Raw genomic sequence first — 13,493 nt, forward strand, 5'->3', positions numbered from 1 at the left:
AGACATTTAGTGTGTACTGTGTGATATTAATGAAGATACCAAAGAGAAGAGTTGCTTTATACAACTTCAGCACAATTACTGGGCTCAAAAATGTTTTTGAAGATAAGAAGCAGGGTCTGTAGCTACAAAAGTAGATTGGGAAAAACTGGTGGGTGTTCTGAAATGTTCTTTAGTGATAAAGAAAAATTACTTAAAGCTACTTGTACAGAATTATTAAATGACACACTGCTTTTTCGAAAGGTAGCTCCAGGGTTGCCCAGGTGGCTCAGCCAGTTAAGCATCTGCCTTTGGGTCCTGGAATTGAGCCCTCCATTGGGCTCCTGCTGCTTCTCCTTCTCCATCTGCCTGCCACTCGCCCTGCTTGTTCTGTCTCTCTTTCTCTCTCTCGGTCAAATAAATAAATAAAAATCTTTAAAAAAAAAAAAAAGGTAGCTCTCAAAGGATATGAAAAATAGATTGATATTGAAAAAAATGATCTGGACAGAAATGTTTTTTAGGAAGTTATAATGATGGTATTAAGAAAGTAATAGTTTAGAACTTGAAATAGAATGTTAGGTATTGATCACAAAGATAAAGGACACATATGAAAAAGAGGATTCCTGGGGCTCCCGGCTCTCCTGGCTGGTTCAATAGATAGATCATGCAAGTCTCGATCTCAGGGGTTGTAAGCCGAAGTCCCACATTGAGTGCAGAGGTTACTTGAAAAAATAAAATCTTAAGAAAAAAAAAAGAAAGAAAGAAAGAAAAAGGATTCCCTTAACCGATATAGAGAATAGTCTGGAGGAAATGATGATGATAATTGAGCATGATTAGTCCTGTCTCAGACTTATTAAGATGGGGTGACATCAGAGCATTTACTTAGAAAATAAAAGTTAAGGGGGATTGTATAACAAAAAGAGACAGACTTTGGCAAATGCTCATACCCGGCAGGAAGAAAGGAAACAGATAAATGCAGTGGACAGAGCAGTAGGGAGGAAACCAGTAAGGATATCAACTGTGTGACAGAAGGAAAGGGGAGTTTCAACTGGTGATCCCTCCAGAGTGCCAAACACTGCAGGAAAGCCAGGGATGCTGAAGGCTGGGAAAAGATCATTGTATTCAAATGTGGGAAGGTCTTCACGGATCCTCTGCTTTTGAATGGTGGTAGAAACAAGATTGCAAATGAGATTGAAGAGAGAAGTTGAGGATGAACTGGGTGAATTGATATTCTGCCTCTCATTATAGTCGTATTATACCCAAGAGAAAGAGGAAATATTCTTACTATCAGCTTACATCATTGTATTTGTAAAGTCTCTTATGGTTCAGCACTCACTTTTTTGTTGTAACTCTAAATCTTTTGGCATATGTTTGAGCTCTTGATTCTCTTGGACACTGCTTACAATTGCAAAGTGTTTTATTTACGGGGATAGTCAAGTGAGGGAGGGGGCTTGATGGTGGGTCATGATGTCTTCACAACCATTCATCGGTATGTTCTTAACACCATTTACTGCTCCAAAGAGTATGTTTTAACATGAATATTTAAAGCCCCAAAACAAAACAGCATACGTCAGATGGGAGCCAAATGAAAGCATTAAAATTACCAATTACTACTCCATCCAGCAAACGTTGCAAAGCAAGGGAGCAAAGCTGGGGAGAAATTGGCCATGTCCAGATCAGAAGCAAATCCAGTTCTGAACTTACTAAGTACTGTATTTTTCCTTCTTTACAGAAGCCTTTAATCAAGACTACATTATATCTATCTATGTATTATCTATCTGTCTATCTAGAGTTTCTTCTTACACATGTAAGAACCCTCAGCTATTTTTCTTGATTTTTCTTGACAAAAAAGAAAATTTGTCACATTATTACAGGTGAAAATCTGTTTAGTAATAATGATTTCTAAAAAAAATCCATGATTTCTAATTAAATGAAAACATACATATTAATTATTTAGTCTTGGAACCATTTTTAGACCCAAAATTCTGTGTTATAAAGTCTTAACAAAGGCAGAGGGAATAACAGAAACAAAGGAAAATTGTTTAAGAATGGAAAAAGTTGTAGGATACTGATTAATTTTTTCTCTTTGGTGGATGCTATGATTTAGCAGTTCACTGAGCTCAGAAATTTAATTAAGATTAGAAGTTTTAACATGAAATCAGGGTTTACTGGTAGATCACAAGTAGGTGAATAATAGGAATAGTGGTCCTACCAAAACTAGAATCTTGACTAAGAATGTCAATAATTATTTGTATAGTTTGAATTTATTAAAAGTAAGAAGTAATTACTATGATTAGCTTCTTTTCAAACTGCATATTCTTAAATGAGTCTCATTATAACTGAATAGTATTTCTAAAATAACCAAATCCATCCATACCTTAGATTAAAACAGATCCTCTACAAAGCTTAAACTGAATTTTTTTCCTTGCTGTTTAAACAATATCTATACACAAATATGTATAACACATAAAAATATGAATTCTAACAGCTTTTAAGTGACAAAACTGGTATTGGACTTCGAATCTTTTGGATCCCAGAACCTAAGCTTTTTATTTCTATGTGATCATTCCTCTTAGTATGAATAGAGGGCACAATTTTAGGCAGTAGAGACAGTCTAGGAGAAGGAACATAAGTTAAAGGAAGTGATGGACTGCTTAGTTTTGTGCTACATACCTTGAGCTTTGTCTAAGGATACTCTCCTTCTGATTAGAGTTTCCATGTTGGTGGAATGACTCTCACTTTCTCAGTATCAGTTTTTCATCCCTTCAGCAGAGACACTTAAAGTTAAGTGTGACAAAAAGATAGAGATAATGTACATCAGCCTTCAGTTCTTTCTTTTAGATTGAGGTAGAGCAAAACTGCCTTATCTTTTTTTCCCCCTTTTTCAAAGAGGCAAAGCTACTTTTTATTTCTTCTAAAAGTCTCAAGAAGAGTTCAGCCTTAGGGAAGTGTGTGCCAATAGAATAACATAATGGTCAAGACTGGGCAAGACAACATTAAAAAGAAAATATAAGAGGGAGCAACGAAAGATTTCAAGAAAGTTTAATGGAGGTAATATTCTGAGTGAAGGCCATGCTGAACTGATTTGGGAGAGAAAGCTAAGATGATTCCTCTTCACAAGGGAGTACATCTTAGATGGATTCAGGAAAGAGATGTTTAGGTTAAAAAAAAAATTAGTCGATTTTGTAGAAGAAAGCAAGTTTATTTGCTTATTAAGTTATATTTTATATTACTCAGGAACTTAACAAATATTCAATAATTGATCATAGAAGTTTTGTGAACCTTGCAGATTATTAATCCACAACTAATTAAAATACCTCTCACTGTTGAAGAGTTATTATGTTTCAGGTAGTTGATAATGTATAATCTCATTTATTGCTCCCAAAAACTTCATGAAGAGGATTGTGTAATATTATAGCTAAATGTAATTTCTTTATCACTTAAGGTGTATACCAAATATTTTACACCAATTATCTAATATTCACAATGTCCATATTAGGTACTTGTTAGTGCCATTTTGCACGTGAGAAACTTAAGGTTTTGGGAGATTGAGGAAATTGACTACATTTGCATATCTCATAAATATTAGAACTAGGATTCAGATCTGTGTCTTTTTTTCTTTTTAACTCTGGAAACCATCTTACCTACCGAACATAATAGACTGTATATAGGAGATTCAAGTGTAAAGAGCCACAAAGCATCTGATGTGTTTGCTGTAATAGAGCTCCAGTAGGAAAGGGGGATGACCATTGGCAACGTACTAAGATGAATACCAACAAAGGGTGTGTGTTAGTAGACTACCTGGGGAATCTGATCATGATTGCAACTCTGTGGAAGGGACTCCTGAGAAGGACTTATATCAAACATGAGGATATCTAAGCTGTGAATCTCCAAGGGCCTGGGTCCTATAGGAATTGGATCTCCCTTTGAGGCCACAGTTTTCTCTGAGAGCATCAAATTTTACCCACCCCAAAAAATCGCATTCACTGAATCACATGGTCACTGAGCCTCTGTGTGGTAGGCACTGTGTTACCTGCTGCAGCTACAGATGAAGCAGAGTGACGTGGGCTTTGTCTTCCTCTGCGAGTGGCAAGAAGCCACGAAAACCAGATGCTCCAGCCTCTTTGGTCATCGCATCCCCTCCCAAAGTCCAACAGCAACTTTATATGAAAAACCATAATATTCGGAGATAAGTCTTGCTTACTGCATCATGTTTATTTATTTATTTATTTATTTCCTTTTTTTTAAAAATTTTTTCAATTTATTTATTTTCAGAAAAACAGTATTCATTATTTTTTCACCACACCCAGTGCTCCATGCAATCTGTGCCCTCTATAATACCCACCACCTGGTACCCCAACCTCCCACACCCCCGTTTATTTTTAATAAAGGGCAGAATTAGTATATTATATCCTACTAGGGAATCATATATATATATAGATATATGCTATATATCATATATATCCATACTTATACATATATACAACAAACAGTCCTTCCATGTGGCAACAGTGGAGTTGTGATTCTAGTTCATCTCTCTGTTTTATATATTGGATACCACACTTCTCTGAGGCCTTAGTATGTTTGGTGCCTCCTTAAGAACTGTGCATTTAGTGAAAATAGGGATTATATCTTAAATCTCTATTTTTTCAGTACCTGTCACACCACTTGGCACATCATGCATGCTCAATAATTGTTCATTGAATGGAATTAGGTTTAGTTTTAAGAAGCCAATCCTTTGATATTACTGTATTGGCCCTCATTATAATATGGAATATAGAGTTGTATAAACATTTATTTATCCCAGATTTTAGGATGCTGTTAGCCTTAATGAAATTACATGTGTAGCAAAGAACAACAACAACAAAAAAATGTGGAAAAGTCATTTCTATAGATTCCAATTAAATGCATTAAAACATGAAATTAAATTAATTTACTTAAATTAAATAAATAAATTAAAACATGAAATAGCTCATGTACATTATTCATGAAAGACCTCATTTCAGAAGATAAAAATACATCTCAATTAAATTATATGATCACCTGGGCAGGTAGTTAAAGTAGCACTGGAAAAGAAGGAAAAACAAAAAAAACAGTGTGATAGTATTCAAAGTTCATGAAATTATTCCTTTAAATACCAAGTTTGAATTTGAATGGGTCACTCTCTTAACTTCTGTAGGATGCCAAAAAAGGCTACATGCCCAGAAGAGTGCAGGACAACGTGTGGCATCATTATGATTTTCTAGCCCCCGTAGAAACTGCCCAGCTGTCACCACAGAACCATGAGGTTCAGGAAAATCAAGTCTTTGAAGAAAAAAATTTTTCAAAACCAGAAAATTCCCTCTATCTCTGCAAAAATATCAACTCTTTCATTTTTCTAGCCTTCAGTAATGATCAGTGCAGGAGATGGGAAAATCTGAACCTAGTCCACATAGCTGTCCAGGCCCCAGACTGTCAGGTGCATGAAACATTGCCTGGGGACTTAAGTGTCACCAGAAATGTCACCGGTCAAGAGCAACAACACCAAACGCATGTGGCAGAACTCTTTTCAGGAAGAGAGTCTTGTGAGTTTAAAGACATGCCTTGGTAAACTGATTGGAAATCAGGGAGACCACCAAGGCAAGTTCAGGCAACAGTTGGTCTGTAAGCCCCCAGAAGATGATGGGAGCTCATTCACAGCATATGGTTTTTGGTTTATTTCCTGGGCATTCATGAAATTATGGCTAGGAGACAATTACTGCCTATACTTCTTGTCTCTTTACCAAGCAACCACTCCTCTAACTAAATACAGAAAAAATTATTCAGAGAATATTGTATTGGTATACTCATTTGAAAAGTCACTAAATTTTCAAGAACATCACAACCCACTCTTATCTTCTTCTGATTAAATGGAGGTACACTGGGACACCTGGGTGGCTCAGTCAGTTAAGTGTCTGGCTTCACTCCAGGTCATCATTTCAGGGTCCTGGGATGGAGCCGTACCTCCTGCTCCTTGCTCAGCAGGAAGCCTGCTTCTCCCTCTTCTTTTGTTTCTCCCTCTGCTTTGTGCTGTCTCACTCTAGCTCTCTCTCAAATAAACAAACAAAATCTTTTTAAAAAAATGGAAGTATACTTAGCCATGCTTTATTTTTATTTATTTATTTTTTTTATTGTGTTATGTTAGTCACCATACAAGACATCATTAGTTTTTGATGTAGTGTTCCAGGTAGACAACACCCAGTGTTCCATGCTTTCTATTCCTTCCCCTAAGGTTTTTGCCCAGAGAGGCTGCGAGATTTCTTGTCTCAGGTGTCCTGAGGCCGAACAGAGATCACACTGCCCTAGTGATGACGGAATAGACAATAGGACCTCTTAAATGGCTTTCCTGAACTCCCACATTGGCTCTTGTGATACCATGTTTTAAATGTTCTCAGTTCACAGTGGAAATCTTGCCTCAGCTATGCTAAAAACCTTTCATTCCTCTATAATTTCACTAAATCCTGTTGCAGTCATAAGATTCTTTTTTTGAGTACAGTCGAAATACAATTTTACATTAGTTTCAGATGTACAACATAATAATTCAACGATTCTCTATGTTATGCTATGTTCACCACAAGCCTAACTACCGTCTGTCACCCTACAAAGCTATTATTAATAATAATACCTTTGACTCTATTCCCGCTGCTGTACTTTTTATCCCTGTAACTTAGTCATTCTGTAACTGGAAGCTTATAACTCCCACTCCCTTCACCCACTTTGCCCGTCCTCCCTCCCCGATTTCTTTCTGGCAGCCAGGAGTCTGTTCTCTGTATTTATAGCTCTGATGCTTCTTTTTGTTTGTTCATTCATTCATTTTGGTTTTTAGGTTTCACATCTCAGTAAAATCATATGGTATTTTTTTAAGGTAGCAATGATTATTTTTATTGTTTATTCACAGATTAAACAGAACAGCTGGGTTAGTGAGTTGCTGAATATTTTATTATACTCAATTGAGAAGTCTATTGTTTCTTTTTTTTTAATGTTATTTTTTTTTTAAAAAAAACAAGGAGCCATCCCAGTCCGGATGGCATCATCTCTTCTTATGAAGACATCCTGGATACGAGGGAATTAGGCAACTGCCATGACTTGTTGAGGTTGAAAACTAAAGACCCATAGAGGCTGTAAACCTCCCACAGTTTGTCTGATGAGGGATCTTTTGAGTAGCACTCAGGGTATGTATCCATAGTGTGTGTAGGAATTGAAGTCAGCATACATGATCATAGATTTGTTAAGCAGACATTCAGAGAGACTCAACTAAGGACTCCACGCTGCATGCCACAAAGGACTTTTGTCTTTTAAGAACTTTTTTTTAAAGATTTTATTTATTTATTTATTTGGTAGAAAAACAGAGCACAAGAAGGCAGAACGGCAGGCAGAAACAGAGGGAGAAGCAGGCTCCCCACTGATCAGGAAGCCTGACATGGGGCTCGATCCCAGGACCCTGAGATCATGACCTGAGCTGAAGGCAGAGGCTTAACCCACTGAGCCACCCAGGCGCCCCTTTTAAGCACTTTCTAATAGCATTTCTTTCAGCCTGAGCCCTTAGAATTCATTATCACAGGTTTGTTTTTGTTTCTTTGAAGTTGTTTTTGTTTTTTTGTTTTGTTTTGTTTTTTTCTCCCCACTGTTCAGCGCTTTGATAATATGAAGGGCTTCACTCCAGAGAAGTCACTGAAGCAAAGAAAAGCTTCACAGAGCCATACTGGGAGAATTAAAACATATCACATGAATTCAGTCTTCCTTTTCTGTCTTCCATCAAACAAAAAAGGAATTAATATGGAGACGCACCCATACAGGGACTTTGAGTTTTGTTTTGTTTTTACACATGAGGAACAAAAACCTCCATAAAGCCACCAAAGCTTCCTAACATCATCAATTCCTCGTCTATGAGTCATTAACTTGCTGAAGCCCAGAAAATCACATTTGGTTTAAGGCTGTTTGATAATGTAGTAACACAGTAAAATGCGATTTACCAATTAGCTCACGTAATTAGAAAATCAGAAACATGCTCTAAGTGGCTGGTAGACACACATAAGTGAAGTCTATCGTCATTCTTTATAGCTGTTGATTATAGTTACAATTACACCTTCCACTGATGATACTGCATCCAAGTACCTTATGGAAGAGAATTCACAAGTACCTATGTTTACAAATCCCATAAATAAATGAATACTGAGTTCGGCCAGTCATTCTTTCTGTCCTCTTTTCTTTCCTTCACCAATTATTTCTTGCCAGACTTGTTTAGCAATAGGGTATCTGGTCCTTGCCTTTATAGAGCTCTCAGTCTCCAAGAACTATGTTTAAATTCTTCTAAGGAAAGAAAAGTCAACTGGTTAAGACCCTACAAACGTGACGGTGGATAGAAATCTGTCTTTCTAGAGGATCCCTAAATGCTAATGATGCTGCCGAGACACATGTAAGAAAAAAGACACAGCCAGCGCAGGAATTTTCTTGCTCAGAGGTTTTTGCCTGGCTGGAAGGGACTCTGTGATGAGAATGGGGATTGAATATTTGTTAGATTATTTTAAAGCCGCTCTTCATCTATTCTGTGTGCATTCTGTTGACATCAAAGACATATGTGATTTGTTGCCTGGCTATATTTAAGTATTTCTCTCTGTAAATTCATATCAATGCAAGAGTTGTTTAGATGGTTAAAGCTTTCTCACTAGGAATTTCAAACATGTCCTACTTTATTCTCTTCTTGCTGCTACTGAAGTACATGAGCATGGTTATGTTACATGGTCCAGGGCTTCCTAATAAATATAACGAGGATAATGGGGATGAATTACCTGAGCTTGAGCAATAAAGAAAAGGCATTTCTTATCTGACATGATTATTCTGAATGCTATTTTTTGGCAAAATACGACTAAGTGTGTGCTGCCTTTTCCACTGACTTTTTAAGGTCATAGTTTCATTTTCATTAATCGAAATTTTAAAAGATATTAGGAAATTATTTCCCTTGTAAATGTAACATTGCCCCTATGTGGTTTCTTCTTTGTAACCTCGCAATGCATATTTTGTATTGTTCCTTCTGTCCCAATTATCACAAATTCTAAGGAATCCAATAAACTTTATTTTTTGCATTTTCACTCATATATTTAGATGATACTTTATTTGGCTGAAACATACAATCACGAACATTAAGAAAGTGTGGTTTACTCATAGCCAGAATGAAACTTAACCCCAAATGTTGTTTAAAAAGCAGCCGTCTCCTCCTTAATATGTATTTAATCATTCTTTCTTTTTTTCCTACTTACAGGTCAATGGAACAGAAATTGAATATGAGTTTGAAGAAATTACATTGGAAAGGGTAAGAAAAATCCAACAATCCAAAAACCTCAATCTTGCATTTGACATTCTGCATCCTAATGATTATTTTGTGAAATCACACAACTGTGTGTTATACCTTGGAAGTTTCCGACAAGACTCAAAAATATTAATGAAATGCTTGCAGTGGAGGGCACAGAGACAAACAGATCAAATCCCCAGAATATTCCATATGTAAATTGCATTGCCAAGATTTGGAGAAATGAATGAGAAAGTCAGAAATATTCAGTGAGCTAGTATAGCACTTTTTCCTGTTGTTTTCATTATTAACATTTTGTTATGTATTTTTAGATACAGTACAAAACATTTTCATTTATATAATGTTAATGCTATCTCACAACTACCATTATCATGCATTTTTTAGTTAAAAAAAAGTAATGCATTTTAAAGACACCCTCATGGAGAAAAACAGCAATCCTGTAGATCTCTGCAAGTATGTTATTAAGGCCTTTGCAAGGCTTTGACAAATTAGGAAATTTCTGGGTTACAACCCTAATATATAAAAGTATTTTGCAAAATGGTAAGAGAAAGACCAAAAACCACCTAGAAAAAATATGACCAAAAGACATTAACAGGACATTCATCAAAAAAGTAAAGGTTAATAATACATGAAAACTTGTTCAACCTTATTAATAAACAAAGAAAACAGTGATGTTAAACGGTTTTTATCTGTCCGATTGGCAAAATTTAAAAGAAAGCCTAATATTCACTGCCATGGAGTGGCTCTAGAAATTGTAGAAGTAATTTGGAAAAATGGATCAAAAGCTTTAAAATGGGCACAGTTTTTTGACTCAAAAATTATACTTATAAAATATATAAAGCTATAAAGAATGCTTATATTGGTATTTATAATAGTGAAGATTTAAAAAGCCAAATGTTTAATAATACATTATTATATTTCAAATAATAGAAAATTATATTAAATTATAATAGTATTTTTAAGAATATTTAAACATAAGAATGGAAGGCCTAACAAAGTTGTCTTACCAAATTAAAAAAAATAAATTTTATAATGGTATGTAAATATAATCCCATAAGTACCAACACGTATAATTTTCATTTATAAGTATATATAGAAAGCCTGAAAGGATCTACATTAAAATGTTAACTCTTGTTAAGAATTTTGGATAAATTTTTGTTTCTTCTTTTCATTTACATTTTTTGCTAAATATTCCATAATAAACATATAATTCATTTATGATAAATAATAAATAATAAATTTTTCTAAGCTGTTCCATTCAAGTATGAATTCAGATCCTAGACCTGCACTTAAACGTGTATTTCCTTTTAAGTTTACTGATTATTCACTTTCCTGAGTCAGAGAATTTTTCATTCTCAGCCTAATTTTTATTGAGCATGAGTGGTTTTAAAAGGAAATTTACATTAAAAGTTAAGTGTTTGACAGATGTGTTCTTTAAAACTTCCATTATGAACTTTGGTTAAATTTTAATGGCATGCTAAATGGAGAAAAATGAGGCTTATGGAAAATTAGCCCAAATGAATAAAGAGAACACATTTCTCCTACTAAATCACTAATCTTCTCTCTAGGACTGGCTATATAATTTGCAGAGCACAGTATAAAATGAAAATGTGAGGCCCTTGTTTAAAAATTATTAAGAATCAAAAAAGAGGTCAAGACCCAGACATTAAGTGCCACACGACTTTTCTTAAATGCAGGCGCCTGTTCGACGGCACCGATCTCACACTCATGGAGTCACCCCTTCTCTCTCCCCACACGCCCTCATCTTCAACATGATACTGTTTGGTTATCCTGGTTCTATAAGGCAGAAAATTGAAGCTCACTTTGGTGCAAGGTAGAACATTCAGTGGGAGTGAGACAGCTGTGTGCTCTAGGCTGTGTTCTGACACTCCCTTGCCTCAGGATGTGGTGGTCATCTCACCTCCTGCCCTTGGAGTCTCAGTCACACTCTGAACCTCATCACTGCCATGAGCTATACTGGCCCCCCCAAACCTCTGTCAAGCATCATCTTTGTTGAACACGACCTCTTTTCCGTTCTTTTCATTTATTCCAGTACCACCCCCCTCAAAAAGTCTTCCAACTCCACTGGGACCCAGAATCACCAATTTTACCATTTCCCTCCAGTTTTCACCTTTCCTACGCCCACCCCGCCCCCACCCACCATACTCCAAGTCTCCCTCTCACAGGCTTTTAATATGCCTTCTCCTCTCTCCCCTTCCATGTTCCAAGAGCAAAGCCTCAGCCCTCCATGCCAGAGCCTGGGCAAATGAGAAGCCCTCGTTCACCTCACTTTAATTTTATAGCTATTGATTTCAAGCGAACCTTCAAAGCATCTTAGCAATCTTATACGTTTCTTTAGAAAAATCACTCTCTCATTCTCTGGGACAACAGATTCACAACTTATTTGCTCTTCTCAAATCTCAAACACCCCCAACCTCATACTCAGTCTCAGCAGTGGACCTCTCTTCCTGTGTCCTTGAGAAAACCCAAGTAGTCACAGGGAGATCACGTCACCTTCCTGCCATCAGCTCTGCCAGCGTGCTCTCCCTGTTTCAATGGAAGAATGTTCCCTGCTCCTTTAGGAGGTCGGCCCTTCACTTGTGACCCACACTCTCTAATCTTTTGTCTGTTTAAGGACTCTGCTTCTGTACTTGTCTCCTCTCTCTCTCTGTCTCCTGCAATATCAGTTTCTCTCTCTCTTTTCCCCCTGGATAAATTTAATACAGACATGATGTAATATCTCTTGTTATAAAAGAAAAAAAAAGTTCTCTAGCAATGGAATAATATAAGAAAAAGCAAAACAAAGCAAAACAAAACAAAATGTCACTTGGCCCAGTGTTCCCATCTTCTTATTGTTTCATACTTCCAGTTTCTTTACCAAAAATCTAGGAAAGCTGTCCGTTTTCAGTAACACTTTATTACTTCATTTTCTTATTTTAACCAAGTTCATTATTTTCATCAGTAGTCCTACAACCATCTTCATCAAAGTCTTGACAGTTTCCATCTTACGAAATTCAAGCATCACTTCTCTGCACTGACTTTTCAGCAACATTTGATGCAGTTGTCACTGGTTCCTTCAAGATGATAATCCCTTGCCTTGCAGGACAAAACATTTCTCCCATTTATTCACCACTTCGACACTCTGTCTTCGTCTCCTTGCTGGATGTTGGAGCACTCCAGAAACCCAATGCACAGACCTCTTCTCAACCTCTTCTCATTCCTTCGTGATCTCATCCAGACCCATGGTGTTGAATACCAACTATCAAGTGATGATTCCCAAATCTGAGTTATGATCTCTCTCCTGCTTTCCAAATGTGTACAGCTAACAGTCCTGTTGGCATCTATACTGAATATAAAGAAGGTCTTCTAAACTGAGTATGTTCCTAACAGAATTCATGATTTCCCTGCACTCCCAACCCTGGGGGCAAAAGCTGCTTCTACCCTAATATTTCTCTTCTTAGCTAATTGGTTCTATCAGTTCCCTTATTATTCAGGCCCTCAAAAAAAGCCTTCTCCAGGAATCTTGCTTAATTGCTCTTTTTCCCTTGGCATCCAGAGCAAGCCTACCAGTGCTGCCATGAAAATGTATTTCAAAATCAATCAAATATTATCACCGACCCTGCTGAAGCCTAGTCCAAACTAGTACCATTCCCATGCCTAGACCCCTGTAGTAGTTTCCACTTCTGCCCACTCCTCAAAGTAGCCAGAGTAATCTTTGTCAAAATATAAACCAGATTATGCCACTTTTATTCTTAAAACCCTCCAAGAGGTGATAATTACACTCATTATCATCACCTGCAAGACCTTATACAATCTGACCCCTGCTTCCCTTGGTGACATAGTGCCCTCACCACCGACTCCTAGAGCACTTCACACATACTGTCTTGTCATTCCTCCAAAAAGGTCAAGCTTTTCCTACCTTAAAGTCTTTATGTTTGTTATTCTGTCTTCTTGCTAGAATCTCCCTTTGGATCTTTACCTGACTTGCTCTTTTCATCATTAAATATCTGCTCAAATATCTCAGAAAAGCCTCCCTTGTGCACCCCATTTAAATTCGTACTGACATCCCCATTGCACTTTTTTCCACTTTCATAGCTTTATTACTTTTTTAATTGCACTTACCAGTATCTGAAATGTATATTACTTTTTTTTAAAGATTTTATTTATTTATCGGGGGGGGGGGGGGAGAACG

At 36.6% G+C, this 13,493-nt stretch overlaps 1 protein-coding gene across 12 annotated transcripts in view; it reads left to right on the plus strand.

The window, feature by feature from the left end:
• Window positions 1-13,493, plus strand: part of DLG2 (discs large MAGUK scaffold protein 2) — a 2,075,147-nt gene that overhangs the window by 1,420,620 nt on the left and 641,034 nt on the right. For all 12 annotated transcript variants that reach the window (XM_032356653.1, XM_032356654.1, XM_032356656.1 and 9 more), the window contains one exon: window positions 9,254-9,304. In XM_032356653.1, the coding sequence (XP_032212544.1) occupies window positions 9,254-9,304 (51 nt within the window). The remainder of the gene's footprint in view (window positions 1-9,253; window positions 9,305-13,493) is intronic.

The sequence above is a fragment of the Mustela erminea genome, chromosome 9 (assembly GCF_009829155.1).
Source record: "Mustela erminea isolate mMusErm1 chromosome 9, mMusErm1.Pri, whole genome shotgun sequence".
NCBI lineage: Eukaryota > Metazoa > Chordata > Mammalia > Carnivora > Mustelidae > Mustela > Mustela erminea.